General features: G+C 40.9%; 1 protein-coding gene across 1 annotated transcript; it reads left to right on the plus strand.

Moving 5' to 3' along the window:
• Positions 1–13,242: 13,242 nt before the first annotated feature.
• On the plus strand, positions 13,243–17,540 carry LOC130075400 (uncharacterized). The gene is made up of 6 exons (XM_056240014.1): positions 13,243–13,571; positions 13,743–13,788; positions 15,439–15,530; positions 16,313–16,423; positions 16,616–16,889; positions 17,316–17,540. The coding sequence occupies exons 1-6, from the start codon at positions 13,258–13,260 to the stop codon at positions 17,517–17,519; spliced, it is 1,041 nt and encodes a 346-aa protein (XP_056095989.1). The 5' UTR covers positions 13,243–13,257; the 3' UTR covers positions 17,520–17,540.
• The last annotated feature ends 6,907 nt before the right edge of the window (positions 17,541–24,447 follow it).

A 24,447-nucleotide genomic window follows, 5' to 3' on the forward strand; every position in this document is an offset into this window, starting at 1 on the left:
TAGATTTGGTCCTGAATGAGGTTCTAACAGAAATTGCCATGGTTCCCATATAATATAGGATATAACATCTAAAGTTAAGATCTTTCTGTAATACAGAATCAGGAATTATGAATCTGTCTGACCTTTTATTATAGCTGAACTCTTCATGTTCAATATATCAGCAAAGTCTCAGTACAGTTACCAGACGTGTGTGTGTTTCAGATTTCATTGGATCCACAACCTGTCATTCTTCACCGGGGAAGATGATTATTATATCCTGATTATCACTGTTATTAGAGTCCTTGTAAACTGTGTGTTAGATATTTGACTGAAACTTCTTTGTTAGGATTGTGGTTGTAAACTGTATAGTTGCATTTGAACTGTTCTGTCTTCTCAAGTCGTCACGTTGCGTGTGAGTCACATAACATACATTGTGCACCCAGTAAGACGTCCTGTTGTTTTACACACAGTAGGTTTAGGAGAGAGTGCCCTCGATGAATAAGACGATGAATAAGGGTCTTATCTAGAGAAACGATCGGCCATTTCAAAAATAAATAAAAAATTAAAAGTTTTATAAGCACAAATGCTCGCCTTGCTCTGTTCTGTGATGCGCGTTCGTGACTCTCCTGTTCGTGACTCTCAAAATGAACAAATCTTTTTTCGAGTCATTTCGTTCGTTGAATGATGACATGATGATGACATGGGGGCCAGTAAATTGGCCAGTAAATTATCAAAACATGGCCAGTAAATTATCAGCAAAAGTTTTTTTTTAAAGTGAACTAATTTTTTAACCCTCTGGGGTCTGAGGTGTTTTCTGGGCCCTGGAGGTGTTCTGAGATGCTCTGACATTTATGCTTTTGTCTGATACTTGTGACATTTTCATGGCTAGAGTCTGATTACACTGTATTCAGCACAAACTCTGCTACAGTAATATGTCAGCAGCATGTATGTAAAAGTTTTTAGTTTTGAGATAATGAGGTTTATGTGTGGTTTGTGAAAAAACAAAAAAACATTGTCACTAAAAAATGTCATGGAACCCATACTAATTATTTCTTCACAAGACTTTTGAAAATTGTGTCACCTAGCCTAGAATAGTTGCTGCAAAACTATGTGAAAATCATCCTGATTACGCATTCAGATAAGTCAATAAAGTCTTTTAAAATTTGTATGACGTGTTTTGTGTAAGAAAGCTTTATGCAGGGAGGCGTTAACCATCCATTAATATTGATGGATTTCACACCTGAGAAAGACAAAGACCCTCCCCTAATGGCCCTATTAGGTGCTATCAGGCCCTATCATTAGGAGCCTTGCACAAAGAATGAGATTTAAAAAAGAATGGCTTTTAGATTGTTTGGATTTATTTACAACACAACATGATCCAAAGATACACAACAAAGGACAAATGTAAAGACTGAGGCTTGAACAGTCACACAACTTTGTGCCATTCCTGAAACATAGTACATACCTGTCATTTCCAAGGTGTTTGATTTTTCACTTAACCATGTTCATGTACAGAGTCTCCTGTGAATGTTGAAGTCAGCAGGACTCATCAGTGGGGCATCTGGTCACTGTAAAAAAATAAAAATAAAAAATAAACACATGTGAACATGCTGATATCAAGAAAAACTATAGGGCTTCTATACATTTTAGGGGAATACATTTTAGATTTTTCTGGTTAACATTATTATTAAATATTTATAAAAACACCAAGTTTAATGTGCATTGTTATAGCCTATGTATAGGGCTGCATAAAATAATAACAGATAGATTGCAGGCAGCCTATACATCGTTAAAAAGGAACACTTCAGTAGCACTACACTAGACAAAAATATATGGATTATCATATGTTACTTCAAACGTTTCCATTCGTTATGAAATGAGATTGGAGAAAAACATGAAGCCTAAGGTTTGGCGTGTTTTGCTTTTCAAACCCACAGCGCGAGTGACTCAAACTCAGCGCATGCAGAGAACATTTACTGAAGCGATCGAGCCGCTCCAAACTATGAAACATTATTGTTACATTATACATCTACGTGTGGCGAGGGGGGCGTGGTTCAGCGAAGTCTGTAGCGGGAGAGCGAGGGCAGAGCCGAGCGGTGAGTAAGTGGGTCAAGTTCAAATGACAAACACCTGTTTGTGATTTCAGTAATTGGCGTGAGGAGACCGCATATAAGCGGGCCGTGCTGACAGCGTTTTGAGAGACTGGGAGCTCGTGCACGTCGCGTGAGAAGCTGTGTCCAGTGAACGGAGTGTTGCTGAAACTTTGACACGTGAAGCTGTATCCAGCGGGAAGAGTATTATTGGAATCGTGTCCAGTGAAGCTGTGTCCAGCGGGAAGAGAATTATTGGAATCGTGTCCAGTGAAGCTGTATCCAGCGGGAAGAGTATTATTGGAATCGTGTCCAGTGAAGCTGTGTCCAGCGGGAAGAGAATTATTGTCTACTGTTTATTTTGCCTTTTGATATTCTGAGTTAACTTTGTTTGAGCGTGATTACGTGCCGTGAAGGGGGAGAAACCTCATAAATAAAAGTGCACGAGTCCCAGTATTCGCCGATCCCGTGTCTCCTTCCATCATCCACACACAAACGAACCTGTTATCCATCACACTACGTTTGAGCAGATATCCACAAACACAGTATTGAACAGTAAACACGGGTCTAAACATTATAATATTCACCATTTAAGAATAAGCCTACTTTATATCACGCTGTGTTTAATTATCGAAGATAAAAACATTCTTGTGTGTACATGGATATTCACCCCAATCTCATTTCATAACATTTTAGTCTGGAACCAGTTTAACCCAGATAGCAAAAAATATCTGCACGGCTTCTTTTTGCCGCCGGCCCCAAACTGTCGGCTATAGGTGCGCCCCGCTGGCGGAGATGAAACGTTTGCCGCCGAATACGTCACTCCCATTTCTTGCGAGATGCCGCCGGCGAACAGCCGCCGGGCCGCCGACTTCATTCTCTCTGGCGGTTGTCGCCGTCTAAATGAACCGCGGCCGGCTGGCGGCAAGCCGCTTTGAAATCGACCAGCCATGTCATTGGCATGAGTGGAACTGACAGCATTTTAACTTTCACATTTAAAGCAATTATAATTATTATGTGAATTATATCAAATTTTGTTGTTGTTGTTGCTCCAAAGTCATTAGGGTTTATAACAGATTTGACTCAGTCTGATTCCATAAGGTTTAGGAAAATTCATTTAAATTACGTTGAAACTCTGAAGCGATTCAGTGATAGGCCTGTAAAATATATAGAATTATTTTATTCACTTAAGGTGACAATTCTTTACATTTCTTTGATTTATGCACAATTGAGATGCACAAATAGTCCAAAAAGAATTCCTTTTGTAAAACTTACTTGGCAATAAATATCTTTCTGATTCTGATTAGGTTTTAAAATAAATATTTCATTCATGGTATGAACAATTTAGCAAAATAAATGGATGAAGTTTGACTTTTCACCAATGCCTGAAATCAGTGAACAGTGAAAGACATCTGCAACTTGGCCAAAAGCTTGGGTATGCTTTAGATTTTTTTTATTAATTTGCAACCATGGTAATATTTATAATAAATATGAAAATCCCTGTTTTGACCAGAAAGATAAAGTGAAATATTTAGAAATATTTTGTCTCTCTGTCACCCCAGGAAATTTCGTTTATGTCTTTCATTTTTTTACAAGCTCGATTTTTTTATTTTTATTTTACCTTTTACAGGTATAAGGGATTAATTTGCAATTGCGAGTTTTGCAATCTGTACAAATGTTTAAGAAAGTATTAAAGCACAAACAGAGAAGTACCTCCACCGGCCGAGAGGGGCAGTACCTAAAAAACGGAAGCAGATTTACCAACACAACAGTGGCCACTCGTCACACGATTTCAGTATTTGGAGAGGAAATATCCTATCTAGTCATTGACTACGATCTTTAAAGTAAGTACATTTTTCCTTTTTGTGTAACGCAATATTATGTTCATTTTTTTTTTACATTTTTAGTTCATCTTTTTCAAATATGTTCTTGCCTTACTAGTCAAGCTAAAGTAAGTTAGCCTTGTTTACAAAGTTTCCGTCATGTTTCTGACATAGCTAGAAAGGCTAACGTTACTAGGGCTGGGTATCGTAACAAAATGTTCGATACCGATACCGATACCGATACCTTGACTTCGATACCGGTTCCTGAACGATAGTTTTTTCGATACCAATTTTATGTAACCAGTTTTAACAATATAATATTACCTATTTTTTTTTCTTTTTCAGTTTGTTTACTTTTTTACACTCATATTTTGAGTTTGTAAAAAAGCACCAATGCTAAAGTTTTCTATGTTTCCTAATCATTTAACAACATGTAGGCTATTCTTTACTTCAATGAGCTCATTGTTTCTGCCTTAATGCATTGTTTAACAATGAAACTGAATGAAAATTAATTTAAATGCATTACACTGTCACCTCTGATAACAGATCACTCTAAATTGTAATTTAGACACATGCATTTTCTGTAAAGCTGCTTTGAAACGATATCTATTGTGAAAAATGCTATACAAATAAATGTGAATTAAATTAAATATAGGCTACTGGGGGGCGGGATATATACCTCGCGCTCAGCACGTGAAGCTTGCAAAGCACTGGCAAAAGTAGCCTAATAATTATGGATGTGGAAACAATAGCAAGGAGATATTTTAATTATTTATTAATGAACAAGTGTTTACTAATGGTTTGTTCACACCGAAAGCGAATTTAATTATTTGTGCGAGTAGATTACATACAAAGTCAATGCAAAGACGTGAATAGACGCATCATTCGCGGGCGTCGTTTGATGCTCTATTCGCGTTCGGTGTGAACACACCATTACTCTCAACTTAGTGTATTCTGTGCGCTTCTAACACACACACACACACACACACACACACACACACTACAGCCTCACGTGCGACGAGCCGCGTCTCTGGGCAGCCGCGTAAACTAGTGTTTTTCCGCCACAGCCAATCATACTGAATGCTTATTGTTTCACTGACGTTGACGAGATTAACCACTTAGGTACCGAAATTTGGTACCGAAAAACAAGACATGTTTCGATACTCGGTAGTATCGAGGCAATTCGGTCAGTACCTAAAAAGTACCGAACTCGGTACCCAGCCCTAAACGTTACTTAGTTTCTTCTTTTCTTCTTTTAACTATATTTACGTATGTTTATGCAAGTGTGAGTACTACAGTATGTGGTTTAAGATAGTATTCTGCCGTGCAAAGGCAAAAGACCGTAACTTCGTTTTTGGTCGAAAATGAGTTATTGATATTTTTGGCACATTCAAGACCTCCTTTATCATGTGGATAAGTATCTTGAGTCAATTCCGTTGTTTTTTCGAGAAAATAATGGTTTGTCTTAACCGTAACTTCCAAAAGCCCATGAGAAACCAAGGCAGAACACCGTAACTGTTGTTACGGCTCTTTGGCTTAGTTTTGGAACGCTCATATCGAGTTACGGCACTCTGCCTATGTTTAGCCGCGCGTCAATATGAAGTTACGGTGCTGGCGTTCTATCAAATAGTGCTACCTATCAGATTATACGGTGTTCTGCCTTTGTAGCCTTAGGCTACTCTCCATTAAAATTAAAATTACGATGTAGCCTGTGTACTTTGTACAGCTACCATCCGTCCCTGTAACTTCTGATATCATCAGAGCTTTGTCCTGCACTAATGCGGATGCGGTCAGAACATTTAGTATGCTCTTAACCCGCTCCATCGACAAACGTGCGATATCGATCGCGAAGGATATATGCAGAGTTGACAGAAAAATGTTACACATACCGAAGCAGGTCAATACAACAAAGAACTAAAGCCCCGCCTCACCCAGTTCGGGTACCGGACCTAGTTGAAACAATCATGCATCTAGCTGGCAGAGTGCCAAAACTTCGCCGGCGCCTTCAGCTCCGCCTTGAACACGGTCGAGCTGACGCGGGACTAATATCACAGACACAGAGTGATAATAATGAAGCAACAAGGTTATATTGTCGCATACAGCAGAATGAAGCAAGAAGTGCTGGTGCATACAACATCAGAACAGCTATTAAAAGCATGCATACAAAACACAGCGTCCGGAATAAATCCGCGGGACGAGCGAAGTGCACGCACAATATTAGGGCAGACAGCTGAAACCAACGCACACTGAAAAGACGCAGAACACAGAAGGTTGTGCTATAAATGCATTAGTCGTCTAAGTAGTCCAGAACGCGCTCCCTACTGAGTCCTTAAGGGGTAAAGCACTGCATTATAGGCTACTTTTCGTGAACGGATCGTGACACCTTCGAACACGAATCTCGGTAAACGCCTGTGAAAGTATTCGTCTTTCAGATCCACGCACCGCTATAAACAGTCTCCGGGTCGAATGTGCGCGAGGATCTGTTTTATCGTGATCATTACATTACATTATAACGCGTGTTTAGCAAGTCTTATGCCACTCGGTACCACTTGAAGATACTCTTTAGTCTTTACCGCTATGGAGGTATTTTGTCATGTCTAATGTATTAATAGGGCCACCAGAATGCAACCAAAGCACAATAACTAAGGCTAGGTAATTGTAAATTATACAAAATAAATGCCATGATCACTAGATTTTATACAGGTGTTACTATAATGATTTTGTTAATGGTGATCAGCAACCAAATATTGATAATGTGGAAGTTACTGGCTTTTGCCTTGGCATGACTTCTCACTTTTTGTTGACAATACAAAGGCAGAGTACAGTAACTTTAAAATAGTGGTCAAAAGTCAAGTTTGAGCTCAAAATTTTGTTATGTAGATAATTTTCATTACTTAAACATCTAATTGCCAGATTTTCAGTGTTCTACCTATAATTAATTTGGCGGGACAACTAAAAATCTTTAAAGTCATTTTTCTCAGTTCCACACTCTAGCGAGTTAAGGTCTTTTGCCTTTGTAGGGCAGTATTGGTCAGTCGAATAATTAACTAACTTACGTAACCAAATCCTGAAGGACAATTCTCCCGCCCACGTGGGAATGGTAACGTTAGCAAAATGTTTACGACAAGAAAGACTGATCAGTATAACTTGTGTTGTTTTCTAACTAAACATAATGATGTTTTGTTTGATTCGACAACCATGCTGCTAGTCTAGTTTATCTTACAGTGTTAGCTAACACATGCTGCTTCGCCTTTTTTACTCACTGAATTCAAGCATGTTCGACATGTTGAAATGTATCTAGCTACAGTAGATCGCCAAAGCTTTACATCTAGAAAGAAAGCTTTACATCTAGAAAGTTTAACTTTTGGTGTTTTCTTACAAAAATAACGATGTATGTGTATATATATATATGTGTATATAATGTATATGATTGTGTTTGTCTGAACATGGTTTTCTGTTGATCCACTTGTGAAAATGACTCGTTTTTTGAAGGGGTGAGCATTTTAATGTTATTGATTTTGCCTGGAAATTAATCAAAAAGTATACTTTATGCAAAATGTTCTTCTATTTTAGATGGTTCACATTGTTCAGTTTATCAACTAGGAGGATCTGCCATTTGCAGTGGTTCCGCAAGAGTGGCTCAGCGAGAGCATGTGCCATTGGCCCCCATTTAACCTCAGCAAAAAGACGAAGGCAACAATTTAGCCATCCTCTGCACACCTCCACACAGCACCTGGGAGAAACATCATTTTAAGTTCATGAAGGGAGCAGGTAAATGGGTCTGACTTGTGTATTTGATTTTCCTGTATTTCATCTGTGTAATTTATTTTCTGTTTATTGTGGATAACTGACTCTTTCATTCATTATTCCCTACTCTAGAATCTTGGAAGTCTCAAGAAAAAAAAACGCTAGAAAGATGCATCGATTCCAGAAAACCAGGAAAATACTGAACTGGTATGTAAAATCTATTGCTGTGATGCTGGATTTGTGATCCTGCCACTAAACTATACCATTTGTTAGATTTTCAAATTTCTGTTTCCTCTTTATCGCAACCAGGTTTCTCCCCAGTAATCCAGACTCCACTTCACAGAGCCAAGAGTTTGCAACATGACATCATGACTTTGCGTAAACATACACGCCACTTTCAATTCAAGTGGCGTGTTATCTATACGCATTTTGAGCTATCCGCGTGTATATCCACGCCGAAATCTTTTGCGTGTATGTCTACGCCATTAAACGTCCGAGTGATTCCGCGTGTATGTGTACGCCGTTAAATGTCCGAGCGAAACGAAGCAAAATCTATATTCTACATCTGTGGAGCGATATTTCTTTTCCTAGGATGGTAGGAGAAGACTCATAAATGGTATTAACCCCAGTGACGGGTAGGTTTAGGGACGGGGTTGGGGTAGGTCATATATTTATATGTACATAATACAGTAATATAACGTTAAGTCAAAGGCGTTGATAAACACGCTGAAAAGCGATTATGCGTGTTGATAGCACGCCAAAAATGGAAATACGAATTGGCGTGTCATACATACGCCATTTCATGAGATCAGTCTGGAGTTTGAGTACAAGTAAGTGATGTTATTTGTGAAGTTTTTTTGTCTTGGAAACTATTGCTTCTATTTGAAGTCGGCATGAACCGGAAGTTACAAACGACTTTTCTCCAGTGTTGTGACGTATTTAGAAGTGAAACGGTATATTGAAAGGAGGGCAGGGTTTTACTCTAGCGCTCCTCTTCTCCATCTCTGCTCATAGCACGGTTTGAGGGGAGTTGCCACGCCCTTGCGCCATAGCACATGACCGGAAGAGAAGAGAAGTCATTTCGAGGGGGGAGGGAAGGGTAACGTATTTGATTAAAGATTATAAGGCTACATGAATTTTAAAAGAATAATGAAGTGCACAGATAAATCATTTATAATAAACACTACAATATTACATATAAAAATACGAATTGTAAAATCTTACTTCAAGAGCAGGTGAAGCAAGTTCAACAAACAATGTTGAAGACGTTTGCTTGCACTGAGCAATTAGGTACAACTTGCAAACAGCACCTGTGGTTGTCGGTTTAATTCCCACTGGGGCTACCTGTACATCTAGTAGACCTAGATATAAAGTAAAATTTAAGATTGTATACTGCATATATTACAGTCTGAATCCTTAGCCTTTCACATTTTTTATTTATTTATGAGAAGCTTCAGAGAAATGTAATTTGTAACACTTTTTTGGATTTTCAGCTTGGTGTAGGGGATAAAGCATGTTTTAGAGTCATGTTCCTGAAGACCATTGTTCAAAGTAAGTTGGATATTTTTTTTAGATTTAAGTAGATGTGTATGTCCTATTGTCCTCATGCACTTCAAATTAAATGACAGATCTGTATTTTCTATATTAGCCATCCGGAAGGACCCGGCAACCCAGGATGCACTGATGAGGCGGTCCAGGTTAACGTTACGCGTTACCTGAAAGGAGCATCTGACCGTGAAGGCAGAAAAAGGCGCCGCACAGCTGAGAGGGACCCACAGCCGACCACTTAAAACTAGACTGACTACTGACACCCCAGAATCACTGACAACTGGAATCCTTTCTTTATCTTGCAGTCAGTAGAATCAAGACCCCTAAAGAAGTCAGAAGTGTCAGACTACACTCACTCACTGTGGAAATTACTTTCTTTTTTTCTTTTTCAAATAAAGCTTGTAAATCCTTGTGCCACAGGTCAGCATTGCCGTTATAATGGCCTATTCTACTCCAGAGCTTTACTATAAATTACTACCACTTATCATATTGTTAGAAATGGCTTGTAAATGTAGTTATACTTTTATTTATTTGGTATCTTGCACATTATTTGGTATCAAATATCCTCTTTACTTGTCATAATGTTTAGTGGTAATTTTTTTTTACCACTAAACCACTTTTTTTTATTTATTTTTTTTATTTGCTTGTGTATGGAATTACATTTGTGTCAATAATAATGAACGTAACTTTATAAAACTGAACGTAACTTTATAAAACTGAACGTAACTTTTTCAGAAACTATCAAAATATTCCATTACAAAAGAAGGAAAAACACAATTAACCCTCTGGGGTCTGCAATCACGCCGGCGTGATCTGCTCGCTTTTTTTCTTATCAGTGCAAAAGAGACTCAAATAACTTTTCGATTTTTGTCATACAGGCAAATGTTATACATCATTCGATCCTCTTAAGTTTCTATTTTTTTTTGTGGATACTCACAATAAAAACAAAGTGTTGTGCTTTTCACCAAATAAAGAAAAACAAACATGATGCGAGTTCTGCGTTCTCTCTGTCAGTGAAGTCCATTCTGAAACGCGTCCTAAGATTAACTGTAACTCCACGAATACTCAGTCAAACAGGTATACAGGCACACAGGCATGAAGCCTGAATTATCTTCTTTTAAATGAAGTAATTTATATAAAAAACGAATTTTCTCATTTTATGTAATCTGTACGAAAAGAGAGAGACGATAGTCGTTCTCGTCTCAGGTCATTAAAGTTAATTTGACCACGCACACAGAGCGCGCGCTCTATTCAAACACAAATGCTCTGAGGCGATCCACGCTCACATCAGCTGGATTACCCACCGAAAGAGACTCATATTTACGACGCTGTGAGGAATAATACTATCTTAATAATAATCCTGGAAAATTACCTCAGAAGTGCAGCAACGGATCCAGCTGAGGAATAGGTACATTCTTTATTCTCAAGTGCTTTGTTCTAATCGCGATATGAAATAGTGTCTGTAAACAAAAAGACTGTTTGAATATGAATCGCATTTTTGTGTGTGAATGAATGAACAGCTTTTACCTAACTATATTGCAATACTGAGATGAGTAAAAATCGACTGAAATATGTTGAAATAAAATATTTGTGTATAAGCAACGTATTAAACTGCAAATTAACATTTATATGCCCTAATATAGGCTATCATTAAAACGATATGTTACATATGAAAGACAAGATGTCGTTTTTTCTGTAAAATACTGCCACATCAAATAAGCTTGTTTGCTAAGATGTTATTATAGTGTTTGTTCGATTAGGCTATATTCAAACTAATTAATCCGCAACTGTGAAATATGTATGATAAAATGTATGCTTTAGTTTATACAAAGAAAGATTACATTTGAAATAGTTAAAATTTTAATTGTTGTTGTAATTGTAACATTTTTATTAAAATAGCAAAAATATATGTACATATTAATAAATCTTAGGTAAATCTTAAAAGGTCAATATAAGCCTCCTCTTTAAATTATTTGTATTGTGTTTTATTAGTGACACATTTGGGATATATTCCCAAACTTTCTGTAAATACAGTATGATAATTAACTGCACAATTACTAGAAATGTTTACATTGGATATTATACAATTTGCAAGCACAATTTGAAAAATAAATAAATAATTGGAACTGTGAACCAATTTTGTATTATATAGGCATATATATATATATATGTATTGTCATTGCATTCTTGTGGCTCAGTGACACACCTGAATGAAAGGCTCATTAGTATGCAGCCTCATTATGCGCTCATTATGCGGGCCCATTGTCTTCTCAGGTGTGAATCACAGCAGGTCACACCCCTGTGCATATTGCCTTTGCAAACAAAAAGGGTCATACTAAATTTAAACCAATCTATTGTTTTATGTGAATGATAAGGCAGGATGATTTTCAGATCATTTTGAAGAAAAAACTCTAGGCGACAACATCCATTAGTCAAAAGTCTTGTGGACACATATTTAGTATGTGTTTTGTGGCCTTATTTCAGAAACTTTAAGTTTTAGTTTTTTCAATAACCACGCATAAACATTATTCTCTTAAAAATACAAACATGTACATACATGTTGCTTAGATATTATGGTAGCCCAGTTTGTGCTATATAGAGTGAATTTACACCTTTGCCATTAACATGTTTATAAATAACTGAAAAAAGCACAAATGTAAGGGCATATCAGAACATCCCAAGGGCCCCAAAAACACCTCAGACCCCAGAGGGTTAAAATGAAAAAAATAACTCAGTCGCACGAATTTAACAGGCTCTTCAAATATGCTTCATTTTTTGTTATTGGTTTTCAAAGATTCGTTTTCGCAAATCGTGGAGTCTGAATACATAGCTACAGATTTAGTTCACGCTTCTCAGTTTTTCGTTTGCTGCCACAGATTTCGCTTACGCTTCGGAGCTTTTCGTTTGATGTTTTGAGACAAATCTCTCGTGGGGGTGGGCTTAACAGTGATCTACTCTGATTGGATAGTGAGCTTTTGATGGACAGGCGCTCTCTGACCCGGAAGTACAGACGTCACTCAGTGGCGCGCACATTGGAAAGCTCTCGCGGTTAGACATTCAGTTACGCAATACTTCGTGCTTTGTTCTATTACTAACAATATATGTAAATAATACTTGACCTACAATTATATAATTTAATATTATATGAGACCGTCGGCTTCCTTCGTCTCAGTCTGTGAGGATGAGCTCTCAGGAGAGACACGGAGCGGCATCATCTTCCTCCTCAGCTTGCTCTTCAAGGCAGCTTGTAGTAAGTTCGTGTCACTGAAGTAACCAATAACATTGATACAAGTTTTATCCATGTAATGTTGCAGTGTGCAACAGTTCTGGCTTTATTTTACAAATGTATTGTTTAAAAATATTTCAAGAAGGTTTCATATATCAAGATACGGTGTGTAGATATAAATAAAATAAATAATATGTTTGCCTAATCTTCCTTTCTTTTAATGCTAACGTTTCTCAGGACCAAAGACAAATGTCTCTTTTCCAGGTAACGTTAGGCACTGAATGATGGTATATAAATTATACAGCTTAATTAGGTTAAAACTGGTTTGCTAATCCTTATGATAATGGCTGACTTTGTAAAAAATTAACTGGAGGAAGAGAGAGAAAGAGAAAAAAAGGATTGTCTTAACTAACCTTAAGGGGCTGTTTTTTGTTGTTGTTTACCTTTAGGAACAAGTGCAACACGACATTTTACAGCATATGCTGTCAAAGTTTAGCTTGATTATTCGAAATGAAACATTAGATTTGGATTACCTCTTGGATACTGCGCGGCAAGAACTGGATTTGGCAATTACTGCTTCAAATCATGTCAACATCCCAGAAGCTTTAATTGCAGGTCTACAGGAGCTAATCAACATAATTCATGTAAATGTAAGTCCGGAAGAAACTTCAACACCTACATCCGATATTTTAACCTGCACTTCAACACCTACATCCGATATTTTAACCTGCACTTGGGGAAACGTGGGACGCCCACGTTTAGATATCAGAGGGGATGACCTTGAGGAACTCCTTCGTATGGCTCTCCCTGTAGAACATCTTTCTGTGGTGTTTCAAGAAGCACAATGAACAGAAGATTGAAAGAACACACCCTGTCTGTCAGAGCCTGCTATTCCAACATTTCAGATGAAGAACTTGATAATGTTGTAAGATCAATAAAAATAAGAATGCCACATGCAGGCTACAGACTAATGAAAGGTGAACTTTTGGCAAGAGGGCACCGGGTACAGTGGCACAGGATGAAGGCCTCTATGCGACGGGTGGATGGAGCTGGAATTTTGGCCAGAATGATTCAGCTTGGTTTCATAGCTCGCAGAAGCTACTCTGTTCCTGCACCATTGTCCTTAGTTCACGTGGACACCAATCATAAGCTAATCACGTGGGTATTTTCTCTCTTACACTCACATATACAGAAAATCTTAGTTGTTTCTTTACATAATGACACATGTACACATTAAAAATGCCTTAAATAATAATAAAAAAGATATACCCTAAACTAAATGACTGCTAACAAACAGTAAAGTCTTATGTTCATATTTTTGTTTTTTAGATTCAATATTGTGATATTTGGTGGGATTGATGGTTTCTCAAGGAAGGTACTGTTTGTCAAGCTCTGAATTTGTTCTGTTTTGAAACTTTTGAAAATATTTTCCCCAAAAACTAAAACTGTCATCATTTCCTCATCCTCCACTTGTTCCAAACCTATATAAGTTTCTCTCTTATGCTGAATGCAAAAGAAGATATTTTGGGTAAACAGTTGATGGTAGCCATCTACTTTGGATTTGGATTACCACAAGGATACTACTCGGCAAGGCCTTTAGAACTTTCAAGTAGATTTAATAAAGGGGCCATTATACCATTACTCGAGGTCAAACATGCATTTTAATCTGGGATTAGGTTTAAGTCTTGTCTGAGAAACTGGGCTATATATACACTCACCGGCCACTTTATTAGGTACCCCATGCTAGTAACGGGTTGGACCCCCTTTTGCCTTCAGAACTGCCTCAATTCTTCGTGGCATAGATTCAACAAGGTGCTGGAAGCATTCCTCAGGGAGTTTGGTCCATATTGACATGATGGCATCACACAGTTGCCGCAGATTTGTCGGCTGCACATCCATGATGCGAATCTCCCGTTCCACCACATCCCAAAGATGCTCTATTGGGTTGAGATCTGGTGACTGTGGAGGCCATTTTAGTACAGTGAACTCATTGTCATGTTCAAGAAACCAATTTGAAATGATTAGAGCTTTGTGACATGGTGGAAGTAGCCATCAGAGGATGGGTACATGGTGGCCATAAAGGGATGGACATGGTCAGAAACAATGCTCAGGTAGGCCGTGGCATTTAAACAATGCCCAATTGGCACTAAGGGGCCTAAAGTGTGCCAGGAAAACATCCCCCACACCATTACACCACCACCACCAGCCTGCACAGTGGTAACAAGGCATGATGGTTCCATGTTCTCATTCTGTTTACGCCAAATTCTGACTCTAACATCTGAATGTCTCAACAGAAATCGAGACTCATCAGACCAGGCAACATTTTTCCAGTCTTCAACTGTTCAATTTTGGTGAGCTCTTGCAAATTGTAGCCTCTTTTTCCTATTTGTAGTGGAGATGAGTGGTACCCGGTGGAGTCTTCTGCTGTTGTAGCCCATCCGCCTCAAGGTTGTGCGTGTTGTGGCTTCACAAATGCTTTGCTGCATACCTCGGTTGTAACGAGTGGTTATTTCAGTCACTGTTGCCCTTCTATCAGCTCGAACCAGTCTGGCCATTCTCCTCTGACCTCTGGCATCAACAAGGCATTTCCGCCCACAGAACTGCCGCTCACTGGATGTTTTTTCTTTTTCGGACCATTCTCTGTAAACCCTAGAGATGGTTGTGCGTGAAAATCCCAGTAGATTAGCAGTTTCTGAAATACTCAGACCAGCCCTTCTGGCACCAACAATCATGCCACGTTCAAAGTCACTCAAATCAACTTTCTTCCCCATACTGATGCTCGGTTTGAACTGCAGGAGATTGTCTTGACCATGTCTACATGCCTAAATGCACTGAGTTGCCGCCATGTGATTGGCTGCTTAGAAATTAAGTGTTAACGAGCAGTTGGACAGGTGTACCTAATAAAGTGGCCGGTGAGTGTATATATATATATATATATATATATATGAAATACTGCTTGCAACATGTCCATTTAAAGTGAAAATTATTGAAGAAATATCTTTCTCCTAAACCCCTTTTTTCATAGATCCTATACCTTGATGCTGCTGAAAACAACAAGGCATCAACTGCCTTCTCATTCTTTCTGGAGGGTGTTCACAAACATGGGTGGCCTTCAAGGTAAGAACACTGTTAACATGTGATGTCTTTTTTTTTTTAAGTCAACATCTTAACTACATTTCACAAGTTCACATGTAATTCAATAGAATAAAGATTACGTGTATTTGGCGTGCTGTCCGGGGGGAGGGCTCCGAGCTCTAAATATTGGCCTGAACCCAGAGTACTCCCCCAGTGTGGTAAAAATAGATAGAACTATAAGTGAGGAGATGGGTGGTGGAGGGTTGCTGATAAACCAGGGTTCCCCAAACTCGGTCCTGGAGGGCCACTGTCCTGCAGAGTTTAGCTCCAACCCTGATCAAACACACCTGAGCAAGCTAATCAAGGTCTTCAGGATCAGTAGAAACTCACAGGTAGGTGTGTTTGATCAGGGTTGGATATCACAATATTTCAACCCTGTGATAAACTCTCAGATGAACAGAGGCAAGTCTGCTGTATTTATATCTCATCATTGGTTGAGTTAATAAACTGAATGCTCTCCACCTGTGCTAATTAGGTTAATTATCTGAACCTGCTCCGCCTGAATTTTGATAATAAAACATCATGTTGTGTGATATCATTGTTTGGTACTATATTTGCACAAAGCAAAATTACCTTTACCAAAGGTTTTTGAATTGTTCACAAATGTGAGTTTTGGTATTTTTACATCTTGTAGTGTTTAGTCTTTCTAAAAATTTACCTATGTTTATAATTTTTGAAAGCTAATGACTTTTAAAATCCAGTTGCAAATATTTGTTGCTTTAAAAAATGTTTTAAATGTTTAATATTCCCTAAATCTTTTCTAGAGTACGTGGTGACCAGGGAGTGGAAAACGTGGATATTGCACGTTGCATGTTCTCAGTGCGAGGAACTGGTCGAGGTAGCTTCATTGCCGGAAAAAGCGTTCACAATCAAAGGTGCAAATTCTGTTTTTTTCCCAGTTGTTATTTCTAGTGGGGCCCCCCCCAAAAAATCACCTGCCTGACTTGATGACATCGTTAATTAGGCATGTTAATGTGTGGCATTACAGTACACCTCAGTCTGATAGCTGTTCTGTATGCATACTGAACATAGGTCTGTTTTTTTTTTTTTTTTTTTTTTTTTTTAAGAATTGAGCGCCTATGGCGTGATGTGTGGTCAGCCGTCACATCAAAATACTACGAAACCCTACATGCAATGGTAGAAGATGGAGTGCTTGATCTATCAAATCAACTACACCTCTTCTGTGTGCACTACACAATTCTTCCACGCCTGAACCTGGACCTGAAGTGCTTCATTGGGAGCTGGAACAACCACCCAATCAGAACAGAAGCAAATCTTACACCAAATCAGCTTTGGTACATTGGAATGCTGCAGACTCCAGTAGCTGATCAAGATGTAGAGGTATTCTTTAATCATCTTTTTAAAGAGTTGGTTCACCCAAAAATGAAAATGACATTAATGACTCTCCTTCATGTCGCTCCAAGCCCGTAAGACCTCCGTTCAAAGAACACAGTTTAAGATATTTTAGATTTAGTCCGAGAGCTTTCTGTCCCTCCATTGAAAGTGTATGTACGGTATACTGTCCTTGTCCAGAAAGGAAATAAAGACATCATCAAAGTAGTCCATGTGACATCAGTGGGTTAGTTAAATACATTTTGTTCCAAAAATAATAAAAACTACGACTTTATTCAGCATTGTATTGTCTTCCGATTCTGGAAGTTGTAGTTTTTGTTATTTTTGGACCAAAATGTATTTTCGATGCTTTAAAACATTCTAACTAACCCACTGATGTCACATGGACTAATGTCATTTTCTTTGATTTTGCAGATAATCGAGCAACTGTGTCAACAGCAAACGTCTGATACTGACCCAGAAGATGGTGTGGTGGTTCCAGAGATCCAATGCCCTTTATCTGAACAGAGCTTTGCTGTTCTGCAGGGATTAATTGATCCCCTGACATCACTGAACTACCGAGAGCTCTATGTCCAGTCACTTGATATTATTCAAAGACTGAGCTTTACTAACATTTGACTTTTGTAACATAAAAAAAGAAACTTGGACAAAAAAAAACAACAAAAAAACATATGTTCCCTTTCGAGGGAACTCTCGATGCGTCACTTGACGCCTTGGGAACGCCCCCAGCGTGAATGCGTCTGAGCATCAATGTCAACTAGTCCAATGGAAAGAATGAGCGTCACGGGCGGGTGACGTCATGACCAGGAAGGGATAAAGGCTCACCCGGTGAAACGCGGCATTTGCTTCTGTGTCTCAGCAAGCGATCTGTGTTACTCTGTCTCCGTCTATTTATTGTTGTCTGTTCGATATTATTGGGAAGAGTTATGGCGAAACAACTTTACAAACTCTGTGCTTCTCCCTGCCCGCGTTATTTAACGGGTGGGGACACACACGAGCTTTGTGTAGTTTGTTTGGGAGTGGAGCATGCGGTATCAGCCTCCGAGGGGGCTGATTGCAACATTGTGAGAAGCTTTCGCTTCGCGTGCTCCACTCCCGCCTGTCACTTTTCGAGGAAAGTGGCCAGGCTCGCGATCCTCGGGGTGCAGGACACGCGTCTGCCGAGGCAGCGCGGAGAATGCATTCCTGTGGATCGCGAATAGGATCTCGTTATGGGGTTGGAGACGGGTCCGCGGATCTTATCTCCTCCCTTTCCACGAGGGATCCAGTGCTCTCTCTCCGGTCTCGGAAGCCCGCGCTGCGGTCTCTTCCGCCCGGGGAGAGAAATCAATACTTCAGTGCTCTACCTCCGAGGAGGTAGATGTGCTGGGCATTGAAAGTGTACACAATCATGGGGGAAGTGGATTTGCCATCTCTTCCCCAGCGTATGAGAATTATATATAGCCTATATATATATATATATATATATGATAGTTTATATATTATATATAAAATAAAGTGTATATATATAAAGAATGTATATAAAAAATATATATATATAATAATAAGCTGGTGGAGGTGTTTACTGAGGCTGTAGATGAATTAAATATTTAATGGCCAGCAGAAATAAGGGGGCACTCGTCCTTAAAATAAATTGAACGAGTTTCCTTCCCTCTATTTTTCCACCTCCATCACGGGGCCTTCCATTTTTCCCGATCTGCACAGCGAGCTGTCTAGATCATGGAAAAAGCCTTACTCATTTTTTAGCCCCACATTCATGTATATTCAGATATTTGGGGGTTAAGAGAGTATGGCTATGGGGCAATACCCCGGGTAGTACAGACACTTGCGAGCTATGTCTCCCGGTTCAGTATCGTCCCTGAAGGCGTCGGCTTCTCTCACTGAACCATTAAAGAAAACTATTTTTTAATCCTGTGGGAAAAGCATATATGACAGTGGGTCTAGCACAAGCCTGCTTGCACACTATAGCAGTGCTGCAAGCATATCAGGCTGACCTGCTGTGGTATTTGGACAGAAGTGAGGGAGTTGGCCCGATGGGGTTTGAGAACTCCGTCGGGCCTCAGATTTATCTCTCAGGGATGGCAGCCAAAGAAATGTGGTCCCTGAGAGACACCTCTGGCTCAATTTGATGGGAATCATGGAGAAAGATACAAGATAATCTCTCCCTCGCTATGTCCAACCCACTGGGGCTGCTGGGCGTGAGCAGCTCCAGCCGGCTAGTTTCTCATACACAACACAGCAGCCAAAGCCTTCAAAGCAGAAGCCGGATCCGAGGACCGTTCTTCATGCTGAGAAGGCTGCGGCTCAAAAGAAAAGGTCTGGCGCCACGGCATCAGACCGGTGAGGGCAGCCCCAGCCGGGGTGGAATGGTGCCATTATACGGTGCCCTTTCCATCTCTGGGGACCGTTCTGCCAACCCCGCCACCCTTGGTGCTTCGGGGCGCAGCGTTCTCCAGCGAGCTTCTGGCGCAGCGTCAACTCGACATTGCGTCGGACTCGCGCCCTCTGAGGGGGGTTCGAAAACAGTCAGTTCGGGTGGTTCCTGCCAGTATGTTTCAGGTCCCCGAACTGGCTGTCTTTATTACACCAGAGGCCAGCCTCGAGGGGCTGGTTCCCTTGGTAGGTTTTCTGGCAGCGCGGAAGCTACTGCCAAATATATCTCTATGGGTAATGGTAATCTCTCTGGTAATGGAGCAAGGGGTAAAGGCCCTGTTAGCAAAGAAAGCTATAGAGCAGGTGTACTCACCCGACATTGCGTCGGGTCTTTACAGTCGTTATCTCATTGTTCCAAAAAAGGATGGAGAGCAGCGTCACATACTAGATCTTCGTCTGTTGGAGTGTTTGGTGCTGGAACTCAAGTCCAAGATGCTGACACTCAAACAGATCGTGACTCAAATCAGATCCGAGGACTGGTTTGTCACGATAGATCTAAAAGACGTATACTTCCATATCTCCATCCTCCCTCAGCACAGGAGGTTCCTGAGGTTTTCTTTGGGGCAAAGAACACCAGTATCAGGCACTTCCTTTCGGTCTAGCTCTATCACCCCGCACGTTCACGAAGTGTATAGACGCAGCTCTGGCCCCGCCAGGCTGCAGTGTATACGCATTCTGAATTGCATAGATGACTGGCTGATTCTAGCGGAATCAGAACAGTTAGCGGTTCGGCACCGAGGTGTCGTTCTCGTTCATATGCAGATGTTGGGGTTGAGGCTCAATGCCAAGAAGAGTGTTCTTTCTCCAGTACAGAGAACCACTTTCCTTGGTGTGGTATGGGATTCAGTGACGATGCGGGCCACTTTATCGCCCGTTCGTGTAGCTGCTATCCTGACAGCCACCATAGAGCTAAAGCTAGGCCAGTCACGCACTGTAAAACAGTTCGAGAGACTGTTGGGTCTTGTGGCAGTAGCGTCCAACGGGATACCTTTTGGCCTGCTGTACATGAGACCTTTGCAGTGGTGGCGCAGGACCAGAGGGTTCTCCCCGAGGGGAAACCCACTTCGTATGATCAAGATCACGCGGCCGTGCCTTCGTGCCTTGGTTATATGGAGGAAACACTGGTTCTTAACCCAGGGTTCGGTGTTGGGAGCTCTTTGCCATCGAGTTGCTATCTCGACAGATGCTTCCCTCACCGACTGGGGAGCGGTATTGGAAGGCCGCTTAGCTCAGGGCTTGGGAGGAGTCATCATCTCGCTTGGCACATGAATTGCCTAGAGATGATGGTCGTCTTCAATGCATTGAGACATCTCCTCCCAGACCTGAGGGGCCATCATGTGTTGTTCTGAAACAGTGACTGTTAGGCCTCAGGGCAGCAGCGTTCAATGTGATACCCTTTGACCTGCTGTACGTGAGACCTTTACAGTGGTGGCTCAGGACCAGAGGGTTCTCCCTGAGGGGAAACCCACTCCGTACGATCAAGATCACGCGGCAGTATCCCCGCGCCTTGGTTATATGGAGGAAACTCTGGTTCTTGACCCACAGACAACACGTTGGTGGCCTATTATTTTGGTCCCTCAGGAAATTACGCTGTCTGAGGGCAGTGTATATTCCAGGGGGGGCAGAATATTGGAGCAGACACCCTGTCGAGGCAGGGGCTGAGGCCAGGGGACTCCACCCCGAGGCGGTGGAGCAAATATGGGAGTTTTATGGCCAGGCAGAAGTGGATTTGTTCTCGTCTCAGCAAAAGTACAACGCACTGTCCACTCTGGTTATCCCTCACTCAACCAGTCCCCACGGGGCTGGTTGCTATGGTGCAGACGTGGCTGAGGCTACGTCTGTACGCATTTCCCCCTGTTGCTCTGCTCCCAGGAGTTCTGGAGTGATTCCGCCAGGATGGAATAAGCCTATTTAGTAGCACCACCCTGGCCGAGGTGAATTTGGTTTGCGGACCTAATTTTTCTCCTCGTCGGACCTCCCTTGGAGGTCCCGATCAGGAGAGACCTTCCGTCTCAGGCAGGGGATGCAATATTGCACCCCCGGCAGGGGATTTGGAAACTGTGGGTTTGGCCTCTGAGGGGGCCCAACTCATAGAGAGTGGTCTCTCAACCGAGGTTGTTGAGACCATTCTAAGCTCCAGAGCTCCCGCTACGAGGAGACTATATTCACTATTTCGAGAGTTTTTCACTTCTTGGTGTTACCAGCGTCAGTGGGATCCGGTTAACTGTTCAGTAAACACAGTATTCGAGTTTCTGCAAGAACGCTTTGTATCAGGTCTGTGTCCTTCCACGCTTAAGGTATACGTGGCGGCCATTGCGGCTTTCCACGCCCTGGTGGGTAGTACATTTTTGGGTCGAGACCCCCTGATCACTCGTTTCCTTCGTGGCACTTTGAGGCTGAGGCCTGCAACTTGCACTAGGGTGCTGGCTTGGGACCTTGCAATAGTTCTAGAAGGCCTATCTGGGGCTCCCTTCGAGCCCTTAGATTTGGTCTCAGAGAAGTTCCTTTCTTTTAAGACTATTCTCTGCTAGCTATTTCGTCCCTATTAGAGTCAGACCTTCAGGCCCTTTCGGTCCCCTCCTGCCTTGAGTGCACCGGGGATGGCCAAGGCATTCTTACCCGAAACATGGATATGTTCCAAAGGTGCCTACCATTATTCCGAGGCCTATTGTGCTGCAGGTTTCTGTCCTCCTTTTACATCTGCGGACCAGGAAAGGCTGAACCTCTTGTGTCCAGTGCGAGCACTGGATACTTATGTTCATCGGACATCTTCAATGAGGAAGTCCGACCAGTTATTTATTTGCTTTGGATCACCTAAGAAGGGTCTTCCTGCTTCTAAACAGACGGTTAGTAAGTGGATAGTTGAGGCTATTTCACTTGCATACGAGTACTCTGACCAGCCGTGTCCTTTGGTGGTCAGAGCTCACTCTACGAGGGGTATGGCGGCCTCTAAAGCCTTACTATTTGGAGTTTCTCTTCAAGACGTTTGTGATGCGGCAGGCTGGTCCTCACCGCTCACATTCGTTAGGTTTTACAGCTTAGACCTGGATGCTGCCCCAGGTTCTCAGGTGCTTAGTGCTTAGTTTCAACAGACTGACACTCAGGTACTTGGAATTCTGGCGTTTTGGGTATTCTCGTTCCCAAGGCGTTAAGTGACGCATCGAGAGTTCCCTCGAAAGGGAACGTCTCAGGTTACGACTGTAACCGTAGTTCCCTGAGAAAGGGAACGAGACGATGCGTCACCCTGCCATACTTCCTGCTTCCCTGTGATCGGCTTGCTTCGACTTTTTGAAGCTAATGCCGCGTTTCACCGGGTGAGCCTTTATCCCTTCCTGGTCATGACGTCACCCACCCGTGACGCTCATTCTTTCCATTGGACTAGTTGACATTGATGCTCAGACGCATTCACGCTGGGGGCGTTCCCAAGGCGTCAAGTGACGCATCGTCTCGTTCCCTTTCTCAGGGAACTACGGTTACAGTCGTAACCTGAGACGTTGTTACATCAGAAATTTAATCACATGTAAGAGCGTTTTGGCAAAACTAACTTCATAACACTGTTGTGCAAATCTAACTTCATAACACTGTTGTGCAAATCTAACTTCATAACACTGTTGTGCAAAACTAACTTCATAACACTGTTGTGCAAATCTAACTTCATAACACTGTTGTGCAAATCTAACTTCATAACACTGTTGTGCAAATCTAACTTCATAACACTGTTGTGCAAATCTAACTTCATAACACTGTTGTGCAAATCTAACTTCATAACACTGTTGTGCAAATCTAACTTCATAACACTGTTGTGCAAATCTAAAACTTTGTAAGCCACTCTTTTGATAATAAATGATAAAGTAGGGTTGTTGTTTTTTTTTAAAGAGGTGACATTACCTAAAAGGACGTAAGTGCATTAACAAATCTATTCTAAACCCTGTAAAAGTAAGCTCCCTGCTGCACTGCAATTTTCATGTTTTCTTTAAATTCATTTAACCCTCTGGGGACCAGAAACGCGCCCGCGCGTTTTGCCGTTTTTTTTTCACATAGCAGAAAAATAGACTTAAAATACTCTGTTGATTTTGATCGTACATATAAGTGTTATACATCAATCGATCCTGTTAATTGTCTATTATTTTTCTGTATACTCACAATAAAAACAAAGTTTTGTGCTTTTTGTCAAATAAAGAAAAATAAACATGATGCGAGTTTTGCCTTCTCTCTGTCAGTGCAGTCCATTCTGAAACACGTCCGAAAAATTAACTCTAACTCTGCAAATACTTGTCATACAGGCACGAGAGGTTTTTCTTTATGAAGCTTGAATTCTCTTCTTTTTAATGATGTAATTTATATAAAAAACAAATATTCTCAGTTTATGTAATCTGTATGAAAAGAGAGTGCTGTCAGATTTTTTTTCCCCAGCTCATTACACTTCATTACGCGTTAATCTGACACGCCCACGGAGGACGCGCGCTATTCAAACGCAAATGTCGAGGCAAGCCATGACAATGCCCACATCAGCCGTTCCACCGCGGCGGTAAAATGTGGGGTGTATTTGCTGCCTTTTACCGCCAAGAGGCGCTACAATCATAGACTCTGAAAAGTGTTTGTTTATTCTCTCTAATGCGTAATCTGCTGCCGCACCGCACTGATTCAGAGCGTTTGAAAGCTGGTAGCAGATGAATTCAACAAGTGAAACGTAGTTAAAATAATTCATAATCACAATACTGAAATTAGGCTACTGAAATGAAATTGAATAAATAATGAAAAAGTAAAACATTGCAATAAAAACAGTCACAGACGTATAGACGATAGCTCAGTGGTTAACGCAACAACACGAGCTTCGAGGAGCTTCAATCGACTCGGATCGAATCTCAATGTAGCATACATGTTGTTAACCGATGTTGCCCTACAGCGTTTATGTTTTACCTTCTTGATGCTTAAATAGCTAACTGTTTATAACTGTTTACTTATTTAAAGTCAAGAGTTTTGTTTAATTATTATTACAACATAAATTTGCTACATTCCTGGAACCGCAGCCGCTGCACAAAGGACAAAAACTGATGAAGGAAGATTGTCAGCCGATTGCATCAGAAAATGAAAATGAAGAAGCACGTCTTTA

Source organism: Rhinichthys klamathensis, unplaced genomic scaffold, assembly GCF_029890125.1.
Source record: "Rhinichthys klamathensis goyatoka isolate OS25496 unplaced genomic scaffold, OSU_Roscu_1.1 h1tg000578l_1, whole genome shotgun sequence".
Taxonomy (NCBI): domain Eukaryota; kingdom Metazoa; phylum Chordata; class Actinopteri; order Cypriniformes; family Leuciscidae; genus Rhinichthys; species Rhinichthys klamathensis.